The following is a 23,225-nucleotide window of genomic DNA, read 5'->3' on the forward strand; positions in this document are numbered from 1 at the left end:
CTTTACATGCTTTGGTGAGTTTTTACACGAGGAGAAGCTGCTGCTGCTGCTGCTACTGCTTCATGTTTGAAAGACAGATTTCCATGTGGTTCCATGTAAATGTTTGCAAGAAAGCACAAACGAAAGCAAGAAAGGAAGAAAGAAAGCAAGAAAGAAAGATTTTGAAAACCCAGGGAACTTTCATTAAGAGGAGCAGAAGTTTCAATTAACTTTCAATTACAAATGACATGTTTAATGTTTAATGGAATGGTGCTGGTGCGACTCGGCCCTGCGGCACCGACGCTCTGTCTCCACAACTGGAATAAACCACTCTCTAAAAATGGCACGACAAACAAACCCTGCTTTGAATGAGAGGGACACAATGAGTCGTGTGTGTGTGTGTGTGTGTGGTATTCTCTGTTTTGGGGAGAAACAATTTCACTTTGTTACAAGTTGATTTACTGCTGACAACAAGAATAGAACATCTGAATAAAAACAATATATTAAGATGAGAAAATCATTGGGTTGAAGGTGTAAGTCGCTGTGGATACAAGCGTCTGCTAAATGACATGTAATGTAATGTAATATATAAGACAGTCTAGTATCTGGAGTTGACTGCACGTGGTGAATTCTTCCGTCTTCTTGAAGGATATGTATATGTGTTTATACGCGTGTGAGGTAAAAATAATCCCAGTTTACTTTACAGCAGGTTTCTGGCAAAAAAAAGAGAAAGAAATGAGCTGCTCTATTTTCTAACCGTGCTCCCATTTTAGAGGAGTCTGGCTGCTGTCTCGTCTCCACAGAGACACCCAGCCAAAAAAATAATAATCAAAACCCGGCAACAAAAGCGGATAAATTGCAGCCTGTGCGTGGAAAAGACATCGGTCTGTCCCAGAAATCTGCACAACAAAGACAAGGAAGATCCCATGGAAGAAAAAGAAGAAGAGGAAAAAAATCCCAAACTATTTTCATTTCTCCATCCAGTGCTGATTCGACTCCGACTTCACTTTCCATGAAATTGCTCAGAATCGCCAAGTCTGCCGCCGCCTGTTGCAATATCAAACGGCGCCGGAATACAAATGTGACCTAAATTTATATTAATATTTGCAGCTATGCGAGGACAACGGCTTTGCACATTCAGGACCATTAAATAATTAATCTGCCATAGATGGAAAGAGATGATTTAAGCCCGTGTGTGCCGCGCCTAAATTAATTTACAATCAAAACCCGGGGCAGCGCAGAGTGAAGCCCACCCTCCTGTGACTTGTGCGTGGGCCTGCAGCTATGTCATTAAGAAATACACATTTAATGAGTCTATTTGTGTGAAGCCGTGTATGGGAAAAGGAATTACTGCATTTCTTATAACCTTGCAGCCGCTCTAGGTGAATAAATAACTGGCCGGGTCTCAAACGGGTCCCTGTGTTTGCTCTGTGTCGTTTCTAGATGAGGGGCCGAAAGGCCACAAGTGCCCTTTACGTCTCCAGGCCCAGAACTCATTACTCTGTAGTTGACAGACACCTCTGAGTTTTCTCTCTCTCTCTCTCTCTCTCTCTCCTACGAGGCATTACACAGCTCATCTACAATTAATCAGACCCCGCGAACGAAAACAATGTGAAACAGCAGCAGAAGTGTGAGCCAGGGGAAATGTACGATAGGATAACCTGATGACTCAGCACGCGGCGCTGATTGTGGAAGTGTTGGCTTTGTTACAGTATCCTCGCTGTCACCTAAGAGACATAAGGAGGTGGGAGGAGGACGCGCTAAAACAGCAATAGTAAAGAAGTGATAGACAAGAAAACATTATTCTTGCAACGATGACGAATGAACCACCGGGAGAGTGAGGGAAATCTTTTTTCCCTGAACCTCCTCCAAACGTCCCAAAGACGCCGTGATTAATCGTGCCATCAAACACCGGCGCGTGGGAGTGTGTACGCGTGCATATGTATACACGTGTCAAGTGTTGTGTCACCGCCGCGTCTCCGGTGATCCACATCCCACACAAACGCCACGCGACGCCACCGCGCAGCAGCCGTAAGCTTCTCCTACGCGTACTTTAAGTTGAATATTTACTGTATGACGCAGCCGTGTGGAGTAGTCCTATCTTTAAAAGTGAAGCACTTATGTCACAAAATGCCACACGGTTGGTGTAGTGGTTAAAACTCTTGCCTTTATGCAGCAAGAAGACCTGGGTTTGAGACCCGGGTCGGAGAACAAGGGCCTTTCTTTCTGGAGTTCGCACGTTCTCCCTGTGTGTGCGTGGGTTTTCTACGGTTTCCTCCCACAGTTCAAAATAGGTAAATTGGTGTAGCCCGCCTATCGCCCTATGTCAGCTGAGACTGGCACCCCCCATGTGTGAGGATAAAGCAGTAGAAGATGGATGGACATTTCTGGTAGCCAATTAGCTTAGCTTAGCCAAAAGCAACTGTTACCCTGGTAAAATGGCACACTGTCGTTGTGTCTGCTGTTGTAGGTGAATGTTGTTGAGATTTCCCTTGCTTCCAGTCTTTATGCTAAGCTGTGCTAAGCTATGCTAAGCTAGGCTAACTGGCTACTGACCGTAATAGGACAATAAATGAGCTCTAAGCCCAATCCACATTCAACAAGCTAGCTCTACTCTATTCTGAGTGTGAACGGTTCGTATATAGCGCCTCCCTAGTCTTGATGACCTCTCAAAGCTGCTTTAACCTAAGTGTCTTGACACATCTGCAACCTTCGAGTTGAAAGACGACTCGCTCTACCGCTGAGCTCCCTTTGCCCCCAAAGTGTATCACCTTCCAGTTTTCTCCTCCCAGGTACAGAAGTCCGCAGGTAGTTGCACTTTACCGACCTCTCCAATGTCTACAGGGCGCAAAGTCGTCTTTCTTTGATCTTTATCACACACGACAGGCCTTTGCTCGGGATCTTAAACACACCTGCGGGCTGGAATTTACTGAAGCCACAAACAATTCTCATGTCATGTAAATAGATTGTCTCACTCTGCTGACTTGTCCCACCGGACCCTGTGGTGTAAAAACTGGATTTCAAAGATACAATTTAGCATGAACCCAGCTATAACTCTATGGCATGAATTCATTTGGGCAGCATCATTACTCAGGCTTCAGAAGTCAAACCACTCCACCTGGGTCCTTCTTTCTGAGAGAAGAGATGGCCCGTCGTAGACAGAGAAGTATTTTCCACTTCTAAAACGTTGGCTTATGAATAAAAGATCAACTATTGGAAAAAAATAAAAAAAATAATAATAATAACAACAAAAGTCAAGAAAGCGGTCTCCTCTGCAGTGCAGTTCGAAGATGACCTCTGAAATTGTCTGCCAGAAAATAAATGGGGGTTGAGGCTGAGACTGTCTACATGCAAATGCAAATGCATAGAATAAAATGTTAAAAATAAACAAAAAAAGACCCGAGCATTGCTTCAAGATTTAGAAAAGATGTCCTTCACCTGGGTTTAATACTACTCAGGTATTAAGAAGTCAACGCTTCTGATTGGCCAAGAAAGTCGTGTGTCTTGATGTGATACGTTTGGACAATAGATAGAAAGGTTTCCCCGCTGGGTCAACACAAGAAAAGATGGAAAGGGGGATGGCACGCATATTGAATAGTAGCAACAGGACAAGCAGACACTAGACTAAGACGCAGGTCACACTTTCCATGAGCACATGTCAGCGGAGGTCCATTTCAGTACGGGCTATAAAAATACCGTTTAAATACCGCCCATTTCCACGGTGGTCCTTGTGTAACTCTACAGTGTGTGGGCGAACACTCCCAACCGTTTGAGTGCAAGCACTGTAAGACATGTGCATTCTCTTTGTGGCACATACAAAGCTTTAAGGTGCAGTTGGTGGCCCAAAAGCAAGAAGGTCTGCTGGTACCCAGACATGTACGAGTCACTGCTCAAAGAATGTAAGGACAGACAAAAGACGGCCACCTCGTGACAACAACAAAAAGACCGACACATACCCTTGCGTTGTTATGAACAAAAATGTGGTCCTTTAAGCACATGCAGAAATCCAAAGTGGCTCTCTGTGAACATGGAAAGTATGACCCAGACCTTAAAAGTCCTTCACATACAGTATAGATCCAAAAATTGGGGCAGTATTTCACTATTTAGTTTGAAAAGGACCTGGTGTTCCTTGGTGGAGCAGCTTAATGAGGTGAGGCAGCCAATGAATTGAATTTCATTGGATACGATTATGAGTGTGTGTGCAAACTGGGTCACCCAAAATATGGTATAAATAACACATTTCTAGGATAACTTACAGTCTGAAGCTTATGTTAATCAACAGTATTAGATATAATGTGATATAATACAAGGGAATTGGATATTTGGATTAAGAAGTGGAAGTAGTGCCAGGCCTTGGACCCGAGTAGTCTCTGTCATAGAACAGTAGCTGATTTTACCATTCAACCAGAAAGTGCACCTAGCTGCCGTCGTTCTGATCAAATGCAAACTTGAAAGTTTGTAGACTTCCAATTTAATGCCGCGAGCTACCGCTGACCTACAGAATAATCACAGCTGGTAATCCACTGGACTTAATTAAACATACTTTCCTTCGCATCACAATCACAGTAGCACTTTGTTTTTGTTTTTTTTCCAAAGTGCCTCGTGCTGCCATCAGTCGGTGTGGGTGGCCTGGTGGGACGCAAACCCTTAACTGCGGTAATATGAGAGCCACGGCTCGGACCACTAAACTAATTCAAGAATGAAATCCAACTCCATTGACAATATCTACTTCAACCATTCAGCAACGCAGACAATGAAACGCACAGTATATCCAAGCGTCTCGCTTTACCCACTATACTCTGACGGGAGTGTGTGTTCAAAGTGAGTTAAATAGCACAGTATTGCATACTGTGGAGGAATGTTAAACCCAGTTTCCTCACAGTTTTGTCTCTGTTCCCCTTTCCCTCTCTTGCTGAGCCCGTGCCCTTGTGAAAACATGCACTCTGTACTGATAATTCCACATCTTGTCTTAGTCTCTGTGGAAATCCCATTTACCTGTCAGCCCTGAAACAGCGCCGGTTCTTTTGTGCTTTTCTTTGTGATAAAGACTCCCATCTGGGGACTGGCCTTTGCTTTGACAGACTATGTTGGGGAGGGAGGAAAAGGGGAAAAAAAGGGAGCGAGGCGGGGATGTTACGGCACTGAGAAAATGAACGGAGTAAGCAGGCAGAGCGATGAAAACATGCTGAATGCAAAGGGGAATTAAATTCTGACAAGGAGTTGCAAGAAAATGCAAAGAAATGAGAGAGAGGGCTGCAAAGGTCACCTAAGCTATGTTGACTTTATTTGGTCGCTCTTTTTGAAAGAATACTGATAATTAATGCTGATAAAAGACGGAATAAAAGAAGCGTAGAAACATCAGTTCACCTTTTCACATCTTTGATGTGAGTGAAGTCTTTTGTTTCCCACTCTCCAATATCTCCCCTTTCATCTCTTGGTCACCGATTACCTCCAGGAAAAGGCAAAGCAATTTCTCCTTCACACCTCTCCCTCTTTCCTTGCCTTTGACACAAACTCTTAATGTTTTTCAGAAGACAGCAGGTCTTCCTCGTCACATCTGTGGCAACGGTACGGCGTACGAGGGAGGAAACATGCGACACGTGCACTCGTGTTGAAGTGTAGCTGTCAATAAAGTGCAGGTCTAGGAAATAATTCATCATGAAATGGTGGCTGTTAATAATTTGCATGACAGGAGGGGCAAAATGATGGAGCATGGTGAGAGGCATGTTGCAGCCCCGGCTCCCCATAAATCACTTCCAAGACGTCAGTCACTGTGCAGCTTTTCCCTCAAGTTCTCCAGTTTTCAGATAGACACATACACAGTTACAAAAGGGAAATGACAGTATTCAGCATGACATCTACTGGCTACAGCCAGGGAAGCATTTTGACCATTTGGTACCCAACGTGATACCATCTCATTGAGCCATTATTCATGGAAAGGCTTGTGTGTATACATACTGTATCTGTTTGCACTCTTTTATTCATTATTCCCAAGTCTTCTGAGGGCTTATGGACAAGGACAAAACATACATAACGCCGCAGTACAATGGGAATTGTGGGGGGGGAGGGGGGGTTTGAACAATGGCGGAACTTGTTTTGAGAACTCAGCAACTATGACAATGATAGGGCCACTTTTGGCTCTTCCTTAAGAGGAAAAGAATATCTTTCACTTTTGATTTAATGTATTATAGGACAACCGTGCCAAAGTACAGGATGCATATGTCAAGCTAGCATAAATGAGCCCTTAAACCCACTAAAGCCTTGCAGTATTCTGAGGTGTAGTGGGTAAAATCTACTGCCACACAATTCAACAACATGAAGTGATCGTGTAAGCTGTAAGACAGCACATATTTGGGCCTGAGATTCTATATTTGTTTAGTTTATGGTCAGAATAACAGACTACAGACAAGTTCTGTTGCAGTTAGCGAAGCTACACAACATGCTAACCAAATGTCAACTTCATGATGTTCTTCATTCATGTTAGTTTCTTTAGATTCAGTTTATGTAAGAAATATAACCCTTCATTTGAGACGTAACCCTGAAAAGTCTCGATTAAAAGGTTAGTACTTACACTTAACCTTAAGCACATCTAAAATCGAGCCTTTGAGCAACAGGTCTTCACACAAATGGATCCCAAGGGCAAGTGGATGCAACCATTGAGGAAGATGAGGAAGCACAATTAAGTTGTTTACTCAGCTGAAAAGGCCATAGTCACATAATGAACATAATATCTGACCTTTATTTGATCTTGGTAAGAAGTAATCTGAGGGTTTGAGACCTTAATCATTACAGGTAATGGAAATAAGCTTTGAAATCAAACTGAAAAAGACTACATCATTACATACGTAAACAAGGATATCATCCACTTAACTATTTAAATTATTTCAAGCATGGAGAGTTAATGGGTCAGTACACAAATGCCTGGATTCACTTATTCATTCAACAATCACATACACACAGCTGTACTTAACTGTAGCACTCTACCAGTTCAACTTCACTGCTTAAACTGACCTTCCCAGGTCACGTTTTATCATCTCATCCGTACCTAAAACAAGACTCTCGTGACTAATGCGGCTCATTTTCAGCCCGAATGCCCCGCAACTCGTCTCCACCAACCTCCACCTTTGGCTGCAGGAGAGAGTTCAACAAAGACAGATAGCGGGAAGAAGAGAAAGGCAAAAGCATTATTCAGCCTCATCATTAAAACAATGGGGCTAAAGGCTTAGCCGTAACCTCTTATCAAATCCCCAGTGGATGATAAATGTGCCTTTGCCTTGGAAAAGCGAGGGATCCTGGCTGATAAAGATAAACCAGCCGCAAGAGAGCGAGTAAGAGATGAAGAGGGGGAAACTATGCAGAGCAACATACTGCTCATCTGTGCCTCTAATTAGTTACTGTATGTACAACTCTACAGCCCAGAGCAAATTTGGGAATCCCAACGAATTTCTCGACTAGCTTTCTTGTTTTTATTTTCATTTTACATAAACAAGGTTTGGAGGCGAACAAAAGCAGCGGGGAGCGCGCATCTGCCCGTCTATCGGTGCTCATTTGTCCTTGTTTGTGCTGCATGTGCGATGAAGGTATCCCGAATGTAGGATACAAACCTTGGAAGAGAGAGAAACGGGAGCCAAGAAAATCTAATTACGGCATTCCATCTACGAGGAGAGGAAAGGCTGACAGCACTGCTGGGATTTGTGCTTCTACAATCACCTTCTCAGAAAGGAGACACCGGTCCCAAAAGATTCTGAATGTGAGCAAAAAAAAACTGTTTTAAGGAGAGTTATGCTTCTTTGCGGCAATAAAAAAAAAAAAGCCTGCATGAGCTGCATTCAAACACAGTGGCATAGGTGTAGGAAACTAGACCCAGGAGAGCATTATTTACTATAATTAAGGGTTTGACATGCAGTGACAAGGCAGCACATGAGTATATGCTACATAATAAGAGAAGAACTTCCTCCAGGGTCTTCAGGGTGAAGAGTGAATGTTACAAATTGACCAAACTCTACTGACCTGTTCCTGTCTAGTTTTCTGGTTGCTATAAGACTGACTTGTTCATTTAAAATATATCTTCGTCTAATAAGCTGCTAGGTTTAAACACCAAATGTATCGGGAGAGAGCAAACTTTAATATCGGCTGAAACAGCGTAAAATTACAAACCGCAGTAATTGTTTATGCAATTAAAAAAAGATTTCCCCGATACTTGACTTGCCCATGAGGGGGTCATCGTGGAGACAGAGTGTCGCTGATATGAGCTGGATTGCAGTCAACGGTTCCCAGGGTGGAACTGCTCACTCTGATGAGCCAGAGGAAGACTAATTGGTGCTACACCTTTCCCGTGTGCAGCTGTGCTGCCGAGATAACATACAGATACACACGACATGAATATATTTGTGCTTGGAAAATGCACCAGTGCAGAGCAATTTATATGCAAAATGCATACACGCGTGCAAGACATGGTCAAAATAAAGAGTTTTGCACACATAATTAATCAAACATGTCTCCACATTCAAAGTAGGGAGTAGGGAGAGGGATGAAAAATACCCCGGCGAGAGAAAAAATCTATTAAATGTATCTTTGTCTGCAGGGGACGACTGTACATTCTCTATTTCCATTACATGTCAGTGAAGTGGTGGTGGTGGTGGTGGTGGTGGTGGGGGCTGCAGGAAACCAGCAGCAGCAATAACAGCATCTCATAATGGCGAGAAAAATCCACAGCTGCCGTAAGTTAACCGACACCATGAAAAGACGCGTCTGGAGCGGTTGGAGAAACTGAAAGCCGCGTGAGCGTGCGTGCAGCGCAGCGGCTAATCTGATGCCAGAGAAACATTTTGTGATACATCCGGTGATCCAGTTACACGGCTCCCTTCAGTAGACTTTGAATTACAAAACAAAAGAAGGAGGAAAGTCATCCAATTTTACCTTATTGTTCTTGCCAGAGTGAGGTTTCTCTCTGCTGAAGCAGAACTTCAAGGCTGCCAGCGAAGGAGAATGATCAGGAAGTGTGTGTTTCTTGAAACATGTGTGTTATTGGAACAAAGAAATACTATTAAGAGTTTTGTAACGCATTTTCCAGTCTTCCAATAAAGGCTCTCGATGCTCGACACTTCAGCTTCAGCTGCCATAATGGCTAGATTTGTCTTAGAGGGCAAATTACTATATATGAGAGCTGGCTGCACAAACAGAGAGGGAGACTTATCCATGTCAGCTGCTAGATTTAATAAAAATCTGATTAAAAAAATGACATTCATGCTTCATCTGTTCCAATGTTTGAACTGTATGGCGAAATATAGACGTTTGCATGCACTTGGGTATCCTTTCTGGCATAAACACTGATCTTGTCAGGGCTAGTAGTCCTTAAGGGGACAAAAAATGGTTTCTAAATTGTAGTTGGGTTAAGGTAAGGGTTAGGCATTATGTGGTTGGGAATAACGCTTCGTATCAGCTGTGCAAACGAATGGTAGCCAGCGAGAGTCCTCGTAAGGATAGCTGCGTGAACGTGTGTGTGAGGTTAATGACGCTGCCCTTTACTGTAATGACAGTAATGATCACCAGAGTAAAAGAACACATCTGGAGGATTGAGGAGCGCAGGGTGCAGCGGTGAGGACAGACAGATGATGCGTGAATAAAGCAATGCAAAGAAGGGGAAAAATTACCACTGTGGCCAATGTACATCTCGAAAAGGCATAATTCACCATGGATGAGAGGAAACACGGACGGAAAGACAACCCGTGCACATATTTTCCACGGTTCTGTTTCTTTACTATGCAGTAAATAACATGAAATAACCTAGTTTTCCCTCAATTCTTCACTGGTTTTGTTTGTTTTTTTTCCTCTGAAAGGCTGAAAGTCTCACTCTTTGATATTTGTGTCAAGCATCCGTTTGCTTTTCAGGAATTTCCAGCCTCATATACTTCCAAATTTTGTTTTTATGTGAAGTGCACGCACAACACAATCATTCACAGAGTGGGTCCAAAAGACCTTGTAAAAAAAATAAGATGAATTTAGGCAAACCAACAAAAGTCACATGGATCCGCAGTGGGACTCAAACGTTTGGTTTCAGAGCCACTTTATTCTTAGTCTGAATTTTCAGAGGAGGTGGAAATGAGCCATGTGCCATTTCCTGACCTATCGGTGACCCTGGTGGTTACAGTGGATCAGCAGCTCTATCATAGGCAGACACCGAGTGTAGAGCTAATCACAGTCTCTTTCACAAGTGTGCCTCCAGGACAAACTCCAGTAGATTCCCGAGCACAGATGTTACAGCATAAGTCATCGCCACAATACTGCTAGTCGGAGATGAAGCAGAGAGCGACAGGGGCAAAGAGGAGGAACCACAGGAAGGAGAGCGGCGAGAACTAAGACACGGAAGTGTGTATTATTCAAAGATAAGTGCAAGTCATCTGATTCACACTTGGATTTTATACATTTAGCAGAGTTATAAAGAGCTACCGTGACAAAGCTGTGAAACACAGCTTCTTTTGGGGGTTATTCTTATGGAACTTTGGCTGTTTCCTAACTTTGCTGTGATGTCCCAATATGCACAAGCACAAAAAATCATCACCAGCACCAGGTTACATAACAACTGCACCTGTGCCCATCTGTACCTAGTGTTTAGACACATTATTGCTGCATTGTTATCTCTGGATTAAGGAGCACTATCAACAAAAACCATGTTTGAAGTGAAAATAGTCCTGCATTTCTCCTTTTTTAAGGACTAATTATTAAGACAGTGACATACAGCTACATAGGTGGATTCCCCAACGTGTATATAGACTTGCAAACAAGGGATAAAGGGAATACAAGATGGCACTCTGATTGTTTTATTGCCTAAGAGTAACCTTTAACCACATGCCTTTAGTGCAGAACTAATAGCCAAAGAGAATATTGCAGCACACACCATGTTATAAAACAGAGAGGTATGAGTCTTCATAAACATGCAAAAGCTTATAGACTATTGTGACTAGTCATTGGCTGTTTTCTGGTTGAGGTATACGACAGTATTAAAAAGCCACAATGTCAAAAAACAGTGAAAAATTCTGTGTGTTTTCAGTGTGCGCACCTTTCAGTAACGACTCAGCGAAACGGTAAAGAAATCACATCCTTTCTCTCGCAGGAGTAAAAAGGAGCCATACACACAATGAGCAGCAGCACATTTGACATCAATTATTAAAAGCAACGAACATGTAAGTATGTACAGAGCTCATAAAATGTCAAGTGTGTGCAATTTGAATTTATAATTGCCGATAGAACACGCGTGAACAGGAGTGTAAATGAGAAAGGACACTGGCGCATGGGATGTTCTGCACATACAGGCCGCGTTACAGCAACAACCCCTCGGTCCCACTGCACAGAAAGCCTGTTCACGTTGCCCTTTAAATACTTAACCACTCTTCCCATGATGGAGCAATCAATTATGAGAGAAAGGGTCACTGGACCAAAACGGGCAAACATGGTTAAATACGTGCAGGAATAATGGCTTGATAATGAAATGAATACCGTGTCCTGCCAGTCACCTTGATGCATGATTGAGAAGCAACGCACGAGTCCGTATGAGAGGTCCTGTCAATCAGTCGTGCAGAAATAGCCTCGTGGAGTCACACGGACACATTTGAACGACTGTGTGCATGTGTTCAGCTCTTTCCTACGTACAGACTTAACGTCCTTGTGAGAGTTTCCCAATCCAATATCCCTCTATCACACTCTCATACGCCAACAGTGGATGTTGATTGTGGAATTACTCTTCTTCTTATAGGTTTTCAATGCATTAAGTAATTTAATTATGCCTGTGTTGTTTGTGTTGATGCCAGGAGCTCCTCTTAAGCCTCTGGCTAATGGCATATTAATCCTTCAGGCTATGTTTTGAATGCTGCTTTAGGGTAGATATGCTAGACATTAGCAGGTTTTAAAGGAATATTAGTAAAGATTAATTTAACAACACTTCAGTGTCACTTAAATCCATAATCAAAGAAAATGCCTGTGATATTTTAAGTGTCGGGATGACAAAGCTGCATGACTTCTACAACAACCTCTTCTGAGACGTACAATTGCAAGTAGACAAACACAAAGCTACCAAAAAGGCAATCCAGTGCAAGAGACTAAAGATATTACATGCAAACAGTCTCATAAAATGGTTGTAAAATGATGTGCAGTGATGTGATGTGTTTACCTGCCCTCTTGAATCTGTCCAGCAGGTTTTGTCTGACGACTTTCTGCAGATTAAAATAGTCGTCCTCCTCATCGGGGGTTTTTAGATAGAGAGGAATGTGCTGGAACACCAGGACGTGTTTGGGTTTGGGCTCCTGGACACAGACACATGGAACAGACGAGACCTGTTACCGAACTGGAAAATTCAAAATCAAAAGACATTACATTACATTATATGTCATTTAGCAGACGCTTTTATCCAAAGCGACTTACAATAAGTGCATTTAAATATTTGGGTACAAACAAGAGCTAGAATTAAGTAAGAGCTATACTATATAGTATAAACTATAAAGTGCTAGTCATAAGTGAGATGTATAAGCAATGTCGATGTCGATGGGGAGTTTGTTCCACCATTTGGGAGCTAGGACAGTGAACAATCTCAGGGTTCTGTGAATGCCTCTGCGATCCTGGAGTGGGCGGGCTGGGGTGTAGGTTTTGAACATGTCCTGGACGTAGGCTGGACCGGATCCATTTGTAGCATGGAACGCAAGCACTAGAGTATTGAAGCAGATGCGAGCAGCTACAGGAAGCCAGTGAAGGGACCTTTTAAAATTTTGTATGCTTGTTATGCGCCAATGACACCAGAACAAATTCCTTGTATGTGCAAATCGTACTTGGCAATAAAGCTCTTCTGATTCTGATTCTGATTTCCTGGGAGAAAAAGAAACTCAGTCCTGTCGAGATTGAGTTTCAGGTGATGGTCAGACATCCACTGAGAGATGTCAGTCAGACAAGCAGAGATCCGTTCTGCTACATGTGTTTCGGAGCTGGGAAAAGAGAGAATGAGTTGGGTGTCATCGGCGTAGCTGTGATAGGAAAAACCATGAGAGAGAATAACAGAACCAAGAGAGTTGGTGTATAGAGAGAAGAGGAGAGGGCCCAAGACAGAACCCTGAGGGACCCCAGTAGCTAGAGGACAGTGTTCATAAACAGATCCTCTCCAGGTTACTCTGTAAAAGACAAAGATTCCGTTGTTGTGTTTTATGGCCGCATACTGCAGAAAACTATCTGAGCCAAGATGTACAGACATCTCAAGAGGAAGACATTATCATTATCTGAATGTCCTCATGAATCAAAAGAGAATAGCATCATATCATAGATGCTTTACTACCGTTAGAGATGAGGCTCTGCTCAGCTGCTCCTCCAGCCACGTCTCCTGGGCCTCCTTCAGCTGAGGGCAGGCTGAGGCGTCGTAAAACAGCTGGGAGTTCAGAACCAGGCAGAGGACTCCACCCACCTGAGACCACAGAAGCAGGGAAGCAAAGTGATAAAAGACAGGGTTATTATTTTATTGTATTTCATTTCTTCTTTTTTTTGTTCCATACTACTCAACTGATTTCACACAAGACCCATCAATAAATCCACCATTTTCAATTATGAAAAGATATGTGAATGGATTTAATAAAAACAATAAATTAATGATAAAAAGCCTGTGTTACAAACTAGAGTTGGAGAGTTTGTAAAACATGGATGGCCTAATCATCATGTCAACTGAGTAGGTGACGATTGAAAATGAAGATATCGTCAACCAAGCTACTTCATCTATGACTTTTCTGTGTTTTTTTTTAAGTTTTAAACTCATTTTAGTAAAAAAAATGTGCAAAAAACATAGGAAAATTTAGGAAAATATTAAATATTACAATAAAAAAAAATAACGTCTTTTAACGTTTGAACAGAAGAACATACGGTGAGATTGTTTGCAGCAATCCCACTAATGAGTAGTCAAGACCCATTAGAGACAAACACACATTATAAAAAGATCTAATTAAAACCAAAACAAAGAGACAACAAGCTAGACAACTTGGTGCTCAATGCAATTCCTTCCTCACTCTGATGTTTTAGGGGGTTTGTCCCAGAAGTGATAGCATAGAGAGGTGAAGCAGATGAAAGACCCAAATGAAATGTGTCATCTTGAATAGAAATGTGGATTTGAAATGAGTGTTGAAAGGTTTTGGCTAATTTAAGTACACAATACAACAAAATACAGAACAATTAGTCTTGTCATTTTTAGATATCCTATAGCAGAAATGTCACATATTAAATCTTTAATTGTGAATAAACACAACGGCAAAACACAGCTTGCGCTACTACTTTATGTCATTCGTAAATGCTTACCCAGAAGCTGAAATAGTCATCCCCCCATGCATTGCAAAACTGCTCCACTGTATTCAGAGTGGGCGTGTTCCCCAGGTCATGGTTCCCACTGACAAACACCAGTGGGATGGATGGATCTGTTCCCTTCAAGGCCGACTTCAGGTCTCTCTCCTGACCTTCTCTAAACGGAGTGTCTGAGGGGGGGAAACAGGAGAGCTCAGCTCCATGTGATAAATGAGGTGCCGGTCAGAGTCCATACAAAAAAAAATTGTCTTGGAAAAGTAGATGCTGGATAACAGAAACATCTGACTTGGACAAGACAAAAATAAGACGAATAGAGAGAGTGCAACATTTATATGGGTGTTGATGCAAAGTGTCAGAGTATGTGCATGAAGGGTAGTAAAGGTGAAAGCCACCTAAGGGAAAGAGGATTATTTGGATGATAATGATGACAGCACAGAGAGTGATCAATGATCTGTGCGGCTCGACTTTACATCACCATGGTTACTGACATGATGAGTAGTGTTCTGGTGGAACCCTCCTCAGTCGGCTGGGTAAAGCCCAACCTCTCCTGTGCTGTGCTGAGCTGTGCGCAGGCCACAGCACTTGTCAGATCCACTGGTCTAAGATACATGAGGCTTCTTGTTTTACTAGGTCTTTACAATGTGTTCAGCTGTTTGTTGTGAGTAAATCAGCCATACAACTCCATTAAGCCTGGAGTTCACGAACGAGAAGCCTGCAACAAGGAAGGAGTGAAATTAATTTGGTCCCAGTGTGTGTTAAGGGCAGAGAATTGGCAGGACTCAAATACATTTATAATTTAGAATGTATATCAAACAAACCTATAAGTTATTCCTCCCCCTCCCTCTTTTACCCCGCTCTTATTTCTTTTCCTTTTTATTCATCTGAGTAATTATTTTACTGGCCTACTTCTGGAGCAAATGTTTCCCTGGATGTTTGGAAAAGGACTCATTACATTAAGAGCATTTTCTGCTGGAACATCTTGCACATGGCAGAGTGACAGAATGCAGTTTAATACATATCCATATATAAAAAAAAGTAGACCGTCCTTTTCAACTTTCTTTCATAACATAAGCCCGTCACACTTCAAACTTCATCAATTCAACACACACTTGAAGGAAAAAGGAGGACGCGATGTGCCCTTTTTGTTATGTAAAACAGTTTCTGTGTGACACTTTTAATACTGCATTTGTCAGGAAATGTAAGGTCTGTGTAAATGCATACTGTATAGAATGTGTAACGGGTAGTATTTTAAAGCATGGCTATATAATAGCTATAAAATGGTAACAGATCATTGCTAGCTGTCAACAAATAGCCCTAGTAGCCACACACAGTGGCTGCATTCTGCTTCTGTGAATCATCCCTGAGCACTGTGTGGCACTTAACCATTAAGTAGCTCATCATTCCAGATCTTGCTTAAACTGACTTATCATTTTGCCTCAGTATAGTGTTCATGAACAGTAACAGTCAGTACGTTTACATTCACAGTTTAATCGAGCTGAGGCCGTAGTCTTATACTACTCTCATACTTGCTGAGTATACATGTGGGTTGGTGTTACACCATAAGCTAGTGCGTATTCAATCCTGTTGACCTCTACGTCACAGAAAAATAAACAGCGAACGGTGAGATGGATGGTGTTGTGGCTCTGTATGTTTCGCACCCGCTGTACATGTTAATCGTGATATAGATTAGATTGAGAATGGCTCTTGTTGTTGCTGTGTTGCCCGAAGAAAGACGCTGCCGCTGTATGATTTCCGGCAACAGTACTGCAGTTTATGCATCGTCTCCTTCTACTTCCAGGTCAAAGACCAGGGCGGAAATGTTGGTGCATGCGCAGAACACCAAGTGTGACTCCAGTCCAACTAAGCATATACATGCTGGATTAATCGGACTATGACAAGACTAAGACAAGCTTGATTTTAGTCGGACCAACTTGTTTAGATGATTCAAATCGGTCTATTAACATGCATGTAAACACATTAAATGTAACATTCCTTCATCTGTAAACAGGATCTGTCAAGCAATACTATCAGAGGTGACTGATGCAGCATTTGTGAGTATACAGTGGCAGCACTGACCCTGTGGGGGAGAGGGCAAAAAGCCTTTATCCCATCAAACTGTGTAATAACTGGGTTTCTTACACAGTAAAACTAACTTCTGAAGGTTTTCTGTAGGCACTTCTTTGTGTTTTCACTCATACTCGAACCTGTTTGCAGCCGCTTCGCTTTACTAGCACAATGTTGCTGTTGCTTCCATCTGTCTTGATGTAAAACTAATCACTTCCTGTGCGCTGAGAAATACAGAGTTGCATGGAGCCGACTGTGTGAACTCATTAGACAATGTTTGAATCTAACAGGCATCTGTTTATATTTAAAAGTTACACTCTACGGTTTTAAAGTAACAGTTAAGTGTATTGTTAAACATTCATCGGATAACTGGATAACCATGTCCTATTTTGTTTTAAGCAAAAGCCTGATGTGAACCCATGAAAAATTTATTTTGTGCATAAACCCCGCATTCTTCACTTAAAATAAGGCATGAATTTACTCAGAGGGGCACAAAGAAAGGGAAAAAAACAATGCTGCCCTCAGCTCTCTGGAGGTCTGACTGAAAGGCCTTGCTCTTTTAATGAGATTGCAACACTGTGATTCTCAAACTCTGACAGGAGACTTTGGCAGGTTCTCGTTGAGCTTGTCCAACTGTGTAAGCAGTTCTCTCAATTTCCTCTAAAGACTGGCTGTCGACACTGTACGCAGGCCTTAATGTGTGGGGTCCTGCTGTCGCATGCATTTTCCTCACTTAAACAACTGTATTTTCATGTGTGTGGGATCACTATATTTGTGACTAAATAAAGTATATACTGGTGGTGACAAGTTGTGCTGACGTAGTGTTGGTCTGGGTTCGGGTTAGTTTGTGACAAGGTGATGGCTGAGATTACTCTTCCAAGTCAAATTTGGTTCACAAAATGTGTTATTGTTGCAGTTAGCATCCATAATGTTTTTTCTTCTCCTTCCCTGTTTTACCCCTACACTGGAAATGGACCGATGAGCCAAATGTCACAATCCATCATTGGTGCAATAACAAAACACTTGGTACAATAATCCATGTGCAATATTTCAGGTCCAATACTTCTCTGCTGCTTATGTAAATGATTGCGATCTTATAAATCCTGTGGGTTTGACAGCATAACTACATTTTAAACAGTCTGTGCTTCAAGTCATTAAACAGCTTTTTTCTGTACATACCTTACGTTGACAGATTCTGCTTATTATTCAGTTATATTTATTGTCATAGAACTAAAAAGGCATTACCTCTTAATAAGCACATCGGTTTTGCCATATTTATATTTTCTTCCTGAATATTGTTTTAATTCTGAGGGAGCACGAGTATTAAGTATCCCGATTCTGCGATAGACTACGCTCAATACTGCATCAGATACTGTGAAACGTGAAACTCCCGTGAACTTCCCAGTACGATTAACAACAGCTAAGTCCATCCTACCAATGTCCCTCACTGATTAAGTTAATGAAGTGATATTTTTGATAACTCTAAGTGACTTTCTCAGTTGGCCGTTGCTGTTTTAAGATGATATTGCCCAATCATTGTCTCATAAGTCATCAGGGAGTGTGACCTGCTATTGTTGTAAGATCATGTCCATGATGTTAGCTCTTCCCTATGATGTTAAGCTGTCAACATCTTCTTCTCTATATTTTCAGCCACTTTTATTTCCCAAAAGAGAAATGGAGCCATGTCGAAAATCTTGCACAATGCAAAGATACCAGCAGCAAACAATCACTTGTGTTTGACGTGAAGCTGAAAATATTTTTTGTGCCTACTCTGATTTATTTCCTACTCTTTAAATGCACAAATATCAAGTCAACTTTATCTGACGAGCGGACTTTGGACTAAAGCCTGAAAGAAGAGCATAAGAGTGACAGGTGGGTCAGTATCAGCAATATATATCGATTGTGTACCGCTTTACCCTCCACATGAGGGTCGTGGGGCTAATCTCAGCTGACATAGGGCAAAAGGCGGGGTACATCCTGGATGGGTCGCCAGTCCATCGCAGGGCCAACATATAAAGACAAACAACCATTCACTCTCAGACCTACAGGTAATTAACCACTGCATGTTTTTGGACATGTGGGAGCAGACCGGAGAAACAGGAACAGTGCTAGCCACGTGTGCCACTGTGTGGTTCATCATCAGCACGTTCTATTCAACCATTCCAGTCAATCTTCATACCCACCATTGATTCTTCATACCCTCATCTGTTACACAATCCCACAGAGAGATAGATTTTATCCACCTTCAATGGCAATTAGGCAGGCTTCCATGTTTACATGGAGGGGACAGAAAAGTCCCAACCTATGTAACCTATACTTCACCTCTGTGAGTTCTCCACACCACAGCACACACATGAACATGTCTCCCGCTGTACCGTGTGTAACATCCCTCATGAACCCCCAGAGACATTGTTTGAATCCTTTGTAGTGCTCATTAGGAGAGTGTTAGGTCCAGCATGTTCCTCTAATCTAATCAGCTCTCTAGTTCGCCCCTCACCACCACCCCCTCCCTACTCTTTATCCCCTTCATTTGTCAGCTTTGAAAGTAAGTGAGAGAAAGACACAAGAGACCGTAAGTGAGGGAGAAAGAGGCAGAGAGATAGAAAGAGAATGGATGGCCGAGATTGAAGGAAGCCCTTGAGAGGAGAAAAGTGTCTCTTGAGGGTTAGCTTAGATGGAAAACAGGGAATTGGGATCAAGGAACTTTTTTGACAATGAAGTTCTTGATGACATGTTGTGGGAGCCAGTGCAAGCCAGCATTTCTTTCAAGAAGCATAACAGGTTATGTACAGAATATAATTCTTCCTCCAACACAGCAGTCCATCTTGAGCGCTTCTTCTCACTGATTTACAAACAATGCTTTGTCATAAGCGTCCCTTCGAGTTCCCTGACCTGAAATCAAGACCTCGAGTTAACACAAACCAGTTACCAGCTAAAACAAAATGGGTCTGTTTCATGTCTGTTCAATTACAAGACACACAAAGTGAACTTAAGATTCAACCATCACCTAATTCAATTCACACCAACGCTGCTTGAAATAAATTCATACGCAGCCTGAATAACAGTATGTTTGTGTACAGTGTCAGACTTGCAAATGAAGGCTGTCAAAATAAGGTATGAGGCACAACACTGCAGCGGTTTACTAAAGAGACAGACAAAGAGAGAGCGAGAGAAACAGCGAGAGGAAAGAGAATGTGAGAATGAGAGCATCAGAGTGGAGAGATAGAGAGTGAAATCCATGGGAACAGAAATACAGTTGCCAATTTCCCGTCGCCGAAAGGCAGCAGTGTTGACATTGCCAGTTGACAGCCAGCTTCCCCTGGCCACCACTCATTCATTCCGAGTTGTAAATAAACAGTTTAAGGGAAAATGTCAACTGAGAGATGGAAGGAGCAGTTCCTAATATTTCTTCCCTCCTCCTCACCAATGCAGCAACCCAGTTGCCAGGCGAGTGACGGACACGGCAAGTAATGAGGATGGCACACACAACCTGTTATGCTGGAGCTGACAGTAACAAGGGTTGACACCGCAATGTTTAAAGGTCCCCAAGGCCTTGCTGTTTAAACCCCATGGTTGCATGATCTACGGTCCCAATACGCATCTGGAACAGATCTTACTGTGACCTATAAATGTGACAGATCAGAAGGAGACGGGGAGTGATGGAAAATGGACGACAGCCATTTTTTGGTTTAAATGGTGCAATCATGGAGATGATAAGGATACTTGGATGCTTAGAGCCAGACTCTTGGATGATAGGGGGAAAACAGCTCTAGGAGTGCTCATAACTATCCCTGTGCAGTGAAAATGGCCGGTCATGGTGACCCAAAAAAGGAAATCAGGAAGAAAAGAGTCACTCTGACTAAGCCCAATCTGTGTTGAATATGCTTGCCTTGAGTCAAGTTTTAGAAACAGCAGCCAAGGACATTCTACACATGACATATTGCACCAAATGTAACTAATTATTCTGCCTCTGTGCTCTATCTTACACACTCCTCAAATAAAGATGAAACCCAACGATACTTTCAATCTGATCCAATCAAACAAGTAAAACAAAAAAGCACTGCCAGACGTGCCGAGGTGGACACAGGAAGACAGGTTCAACTGTTGACCATTTTCTCTCTCTCTCTCTCTGCTCATTTCCAGAAGCCAAGGAGCCAGGCAGGCACCTCAATGCCGCCTCCCTCATTGTCATGCAACAGCAGTGTGCAGTGGTTGGAGGCTTGCGGCTCTTTCTGCTGAACCACAACTCCGTAGTTGGTCCTGCCAGCTCATTTCACCCTGCTATTGAATTAGGCAGCCGGACATTGAGCAAAATGCACAGAACGTAGCCGTCACTCAATTCACAAGTTGCTTTAAAGGCGACATAGAATGCTTGTATCACACATATATGTTAGTTATGGAGGTCTACTTACATATATTCACTTGTTTTCATGGTTAAAAGCCTCCTAATCGCTGCAAACGAGCCGATCAAAATATCTCCTCACTGACGCTCTCGTCAGCCGCGCTGTTTCTGACCAAAACCACACTCCCAGAACGTGGACTGTGTTGTGATTGGCCAGCCAACGAGAGCTTTCCTACTGTCCTGTGATTGGCCAGGTACCTGGAAGTGACGCAATAGATAGGCCAGCTCTCAGATACACAGCTCCCCCTCTGGCATGGTGGATGCTCTGCATCTCAGCAGCTACAATGAGAGTAGTTCTTCTTCTGCGGTTGAATGTACGCAACCGGATGTGCCCGGACTAGTGCCCGCACCAGGAGGCGCTACGGTGGTGAGAGGAGTGGTGAGGATTTCTGATGAGGACATCAAATTAAGGAAGTGCCGATCCGCTTCGCAGAGCCCAGGAAAACAATACAACACTATTTTCTCAGCAGTGGCTGAACTGTTTGTTCTGAAACTTTATGGTTTCATAAACGAGGTAATGACGCAGATACACACACAAACGCAGCGTTAATTGGAGCTTCCGGTCTATGCCGCCTTTAATAAAAGCATCCATTTGCCCACGACACCTGCCAAGCTACACTTAAGGTTTGAGAAATACAGGAACACTTTCGAACACTAAGGCTTCAAAGGGGTCTTTACTTGATAGGGAAATTAGCCGATTTAGGTTTGCAACATTAATCCTTAGTCACTGCTGAAACAGTGTGTTTCTGAAACAGAGGGGAGCACAACTGAACATGGTGTGATGCAAACACAGCATGTCAGCTCCAAATAAGGTAGGAAATGAGTGGTAAAATTGCTTTATTTTGTTTACTTGGCCCAGGCCATTTCTGGAGGTATCCAACTATTTTGCAAACCCAATTGTGCTCTGAAAATCTATTTGTCTGGCTGGACAATGACAGCATCTGGCGAATCAAGAAAACAAGCTGCCACTGTGACAACACAGGTCTGTTTATTTTCCCGGTTCAAAGACGTCTAATAAACCAGAACACGAGACTGATTGAGAAAAGCCAGTGTACGCATTATTTATCAAATGACTGTATACAACATCCTCGTACTCTCTATGTCCAACCAGAACTTATCTGCTAAACCCTTTCAACCTTTCAACAGCAAAGTCTGGCCTTTACAAAAACAGCTTAAAGGCAACCAGGTGTTATATTTTATTTTTTAGAGATAAATATTTCTTGGGGTCATGGGGTCTGGTATTAACAAACTAGACCTGGTGATAGGAGCAAAGAATGAACTTCTTCTTCTTCTTTTTTTACCTCCAAGCTGAAAGTTACTATCCCACAGAGTTTCAGAATATAAAGTGTGGTTGGGCTAGTCGATAACTGAAGTTTTCCTCAGAATAGCCAGAAGGCCTGTGCTTTTTCTCAGATGAGTATCAGCTGCTGTCTTATGGGAGAGCATTGTTTACCAACTTTGGCTTGGAAAGAAAAGACTAATGATGAAACCTCCGTGGGTACTAGAACAACTGAACCATACATAAGCTGATGTGTTATTCAGGGACTACCTTTAATCAAATATGGAGACAGCAGCTGAGAATACATTACATACCCCATACTCCATACATTTAAAGACTGACTTAGAGAGGTCCCTTGCCTTGGAAGAAGACGCTTTTACAAATACTTTATTTACATTCAATCAATCTTGAGAGCTAGAACTGTACATGCGAGGTAAAATGATATAAGAAAACACATCTGTTATTGGTGTTATATTGCAAATTTTGGTCAAATCCCAGTGAGCATTTCCGCAGGAATATACATACATACACAAACATTGATTCTGGAGGTCATTACAAACCTCTCCCATCTCCTGCACTGGTAATGCAAAAAGAAAATCAATTCTGCTCGAAGCTCAAAAATGAGACTCAGATTACACTGCATGCCTGTGTGGAATTCTTTATGACTGAAAAGGCATGACATTTCCCTCGCTTCAGTCAAAAACCTTTATGTCACATTTTACTGTTATGACAAAATTGTCTGACACTGGCATTATAGCTCCTTTCAGATCTGGTTTTCCACATCGGTCATCTCATACTGGACAGGTCAGTCACTTCTGGTTGAACACTGCAAATCAGTCTGACCTCTGGAATAATACAAGGTTAAAATAGCTAACCAACTTCCTGATCAATTGTAAATATGTGGCTGGTTTAAGTGAAACGTTTCCCTTCTTCATGTAAATAACCAACAAAGTCAAAAGAGTCTGTGTGAAATTTGAAGGGGGTGGTTTAAATGTTAACCTTAAAACCCCATCCAAGTTCAATATATAAGCTTGGTCTTAGATTCACTCTGAATCAATCATTAAAATAAAACAGTGATGTAATGTTCTAAGAACTGATGTTTTGCTGTGACAATGGAGGACACAAGCAAACTAATCCGTCCTCCTGAGCGGACAATAAGAACATCAAAGCATCAGAAAA

At 42.3% G+C, this 23,225-nt stretch overlaps 1 protein-coding gene across 2 annotated transcripts in view; it reads right to left on the reverse strand.

The window, feature by feature from the left end:
• cpped1 (calcineurin-like phosphoesterase domain containing 1) overlaps window positions 1-23,225 on the reverse strand; it is a 29,831-nt gene that overhangs the window by 2,662 nt on the left and 3,944 nt on the right. The window contains exons 3-6 of one of the 2 annotated variants that reach the window (XM_044013702.1): window positions 14,299-14,471; window positions 13,295-13,420; window positions 12,146-12,278; window positions 2-58 (exon numbers count right to left, since the gene is read on the reverse strand). In XM_044013702.1, coding sequence (XP_043869637.1) covers window positions 3-58; window positions 12,146-12,278; window positions 13,295-13,420; window positions 14,299-14,471 — 488 coding nt within the window. In that variant the 3' untranslated portion in view covers window position 2. The remainder of the gene's footprint in view (window position 1; window positions 59-12,145; window positions 12,279-13,294; window positions 13,421-14,298; window positions 14,472-23,225) is intronic. The other variant, XM_044013701.1, reaches the window with a different exon arrangement.

This window comes from Solea senegalensis, linkage group LG18 (genome assembly GCF_019176455.1).
Source record: "Solea senegalensis isolate Sse05_10M linkage group LG18, IFAPA_SoseM_1, whole genome shotgun sequence".
NCBI classification, from domain to species: domain Eukaryota; kingdom Metazoa; phylum Chordata; class Actinopteri; order Pleuronectiformes; family Soleidae; genus Solea; species Solea senegalensis.